This window comes from Sciurus carolinensis, chromosome 12 (assembly GCF_902686445.1).
Source record: "Sciurus carolinensis chromosome 12, mSciCar1.2, whole genome shotgun sequence".
NCBI lineage: Eukaryota > Metazoa > Chordata > Mammalia > Rodentia > Sciuridae > Sciurus > Sciurus carolinensis.
In genome coordinates, this window is record NC_062224.1 from 14,522,691 (window position 1) to 14,523,402 (window position 712).

The following is a 712-nucleotide window of genomic DNA, read 5'->3' on the forward strand; positions in this document are numbered from 1 at the left end:
TGGTTTCCTTTCTTTCGTCGAATACCGAGTAAGTGGGAATCCTAACTGTCCTGTTTAAGAGCCAAGTCAGAGATAGTTATTATTAGTTATCGCCGGATGTCCTGCACTGCACTCATTATTCACGCCCCTGAGAGAGCTGCAGAACCTTTTGATTTCATTTCATTTTGGGGGTTGTGGGGGGGGTGCGGAATGGGAAGAAATGAGGTGTCAGAGACCTCTGGTGCCCCTCTAGGTCCGGGGACTGCAGGGAAGAGCAGCTCTATTGAGCTGAGGAGTTGACTAGCCCAGTGCAGAGCCCAAAAAGCCTCGCGGCAGGGAACCCGAGCCCTGTGCTTTCCTGCGCGTCTGCACTTGAACCTGGATTTCCAGCGGGGCCCTCTGGGGAAATGGGGCCATCCCAGGCCCACTTACCTCGTCCCGACACTGCTTCTGGCACATCTGGCAATACCAACGCAGCTTCTGAAGTCCTTTGGATTTGATCCGGTTGGCGATGGCCTTAGGGGTAAGAAAATCTGACTTCCCCATCGTGACCACCGCAGAGACCACTTTCTAGAGCCGAGTCGGTCCGGCCGGAAGCGGAACTGGGGTGGAAGGGGTAGGCGGGGCAAAGCTGACAGTCGGAATAGGAGGGGTCTGGGAGGACTGGCCCCAACGCTCGCGAGACTCCTCTGTCTGGCGCGAGGAAGCGAGACTGAAGGAGCAAGCGGGGTGG

General features: G+C 56.6%; 1 protein-coding gene across 1 annotated transcript in view; it reads right to left on the bottom strand.

Annotated features, from left to right (window-relative positions):
* Positions 1 to 570, bottom strand: part of Kin (Kin17 DNA and RNA binding protein) — a 29,648-nt gene extending 29,078 nt beyond the window's left edge. The window contains exon 1 of the mRNA XM_047520577.1: positions 412 to 570. Within this exon, the coding sequence (XP_047376533.1) occupies positions 412 to 525 (114 nt within the window). The 5' untranslated portion in view covers positions 526 to 570. The remainder of the gene's footprint in view (positions 1 to 411) is intronic.
* Positions 571 to 712: the final 142 nt, after the last annotated feature.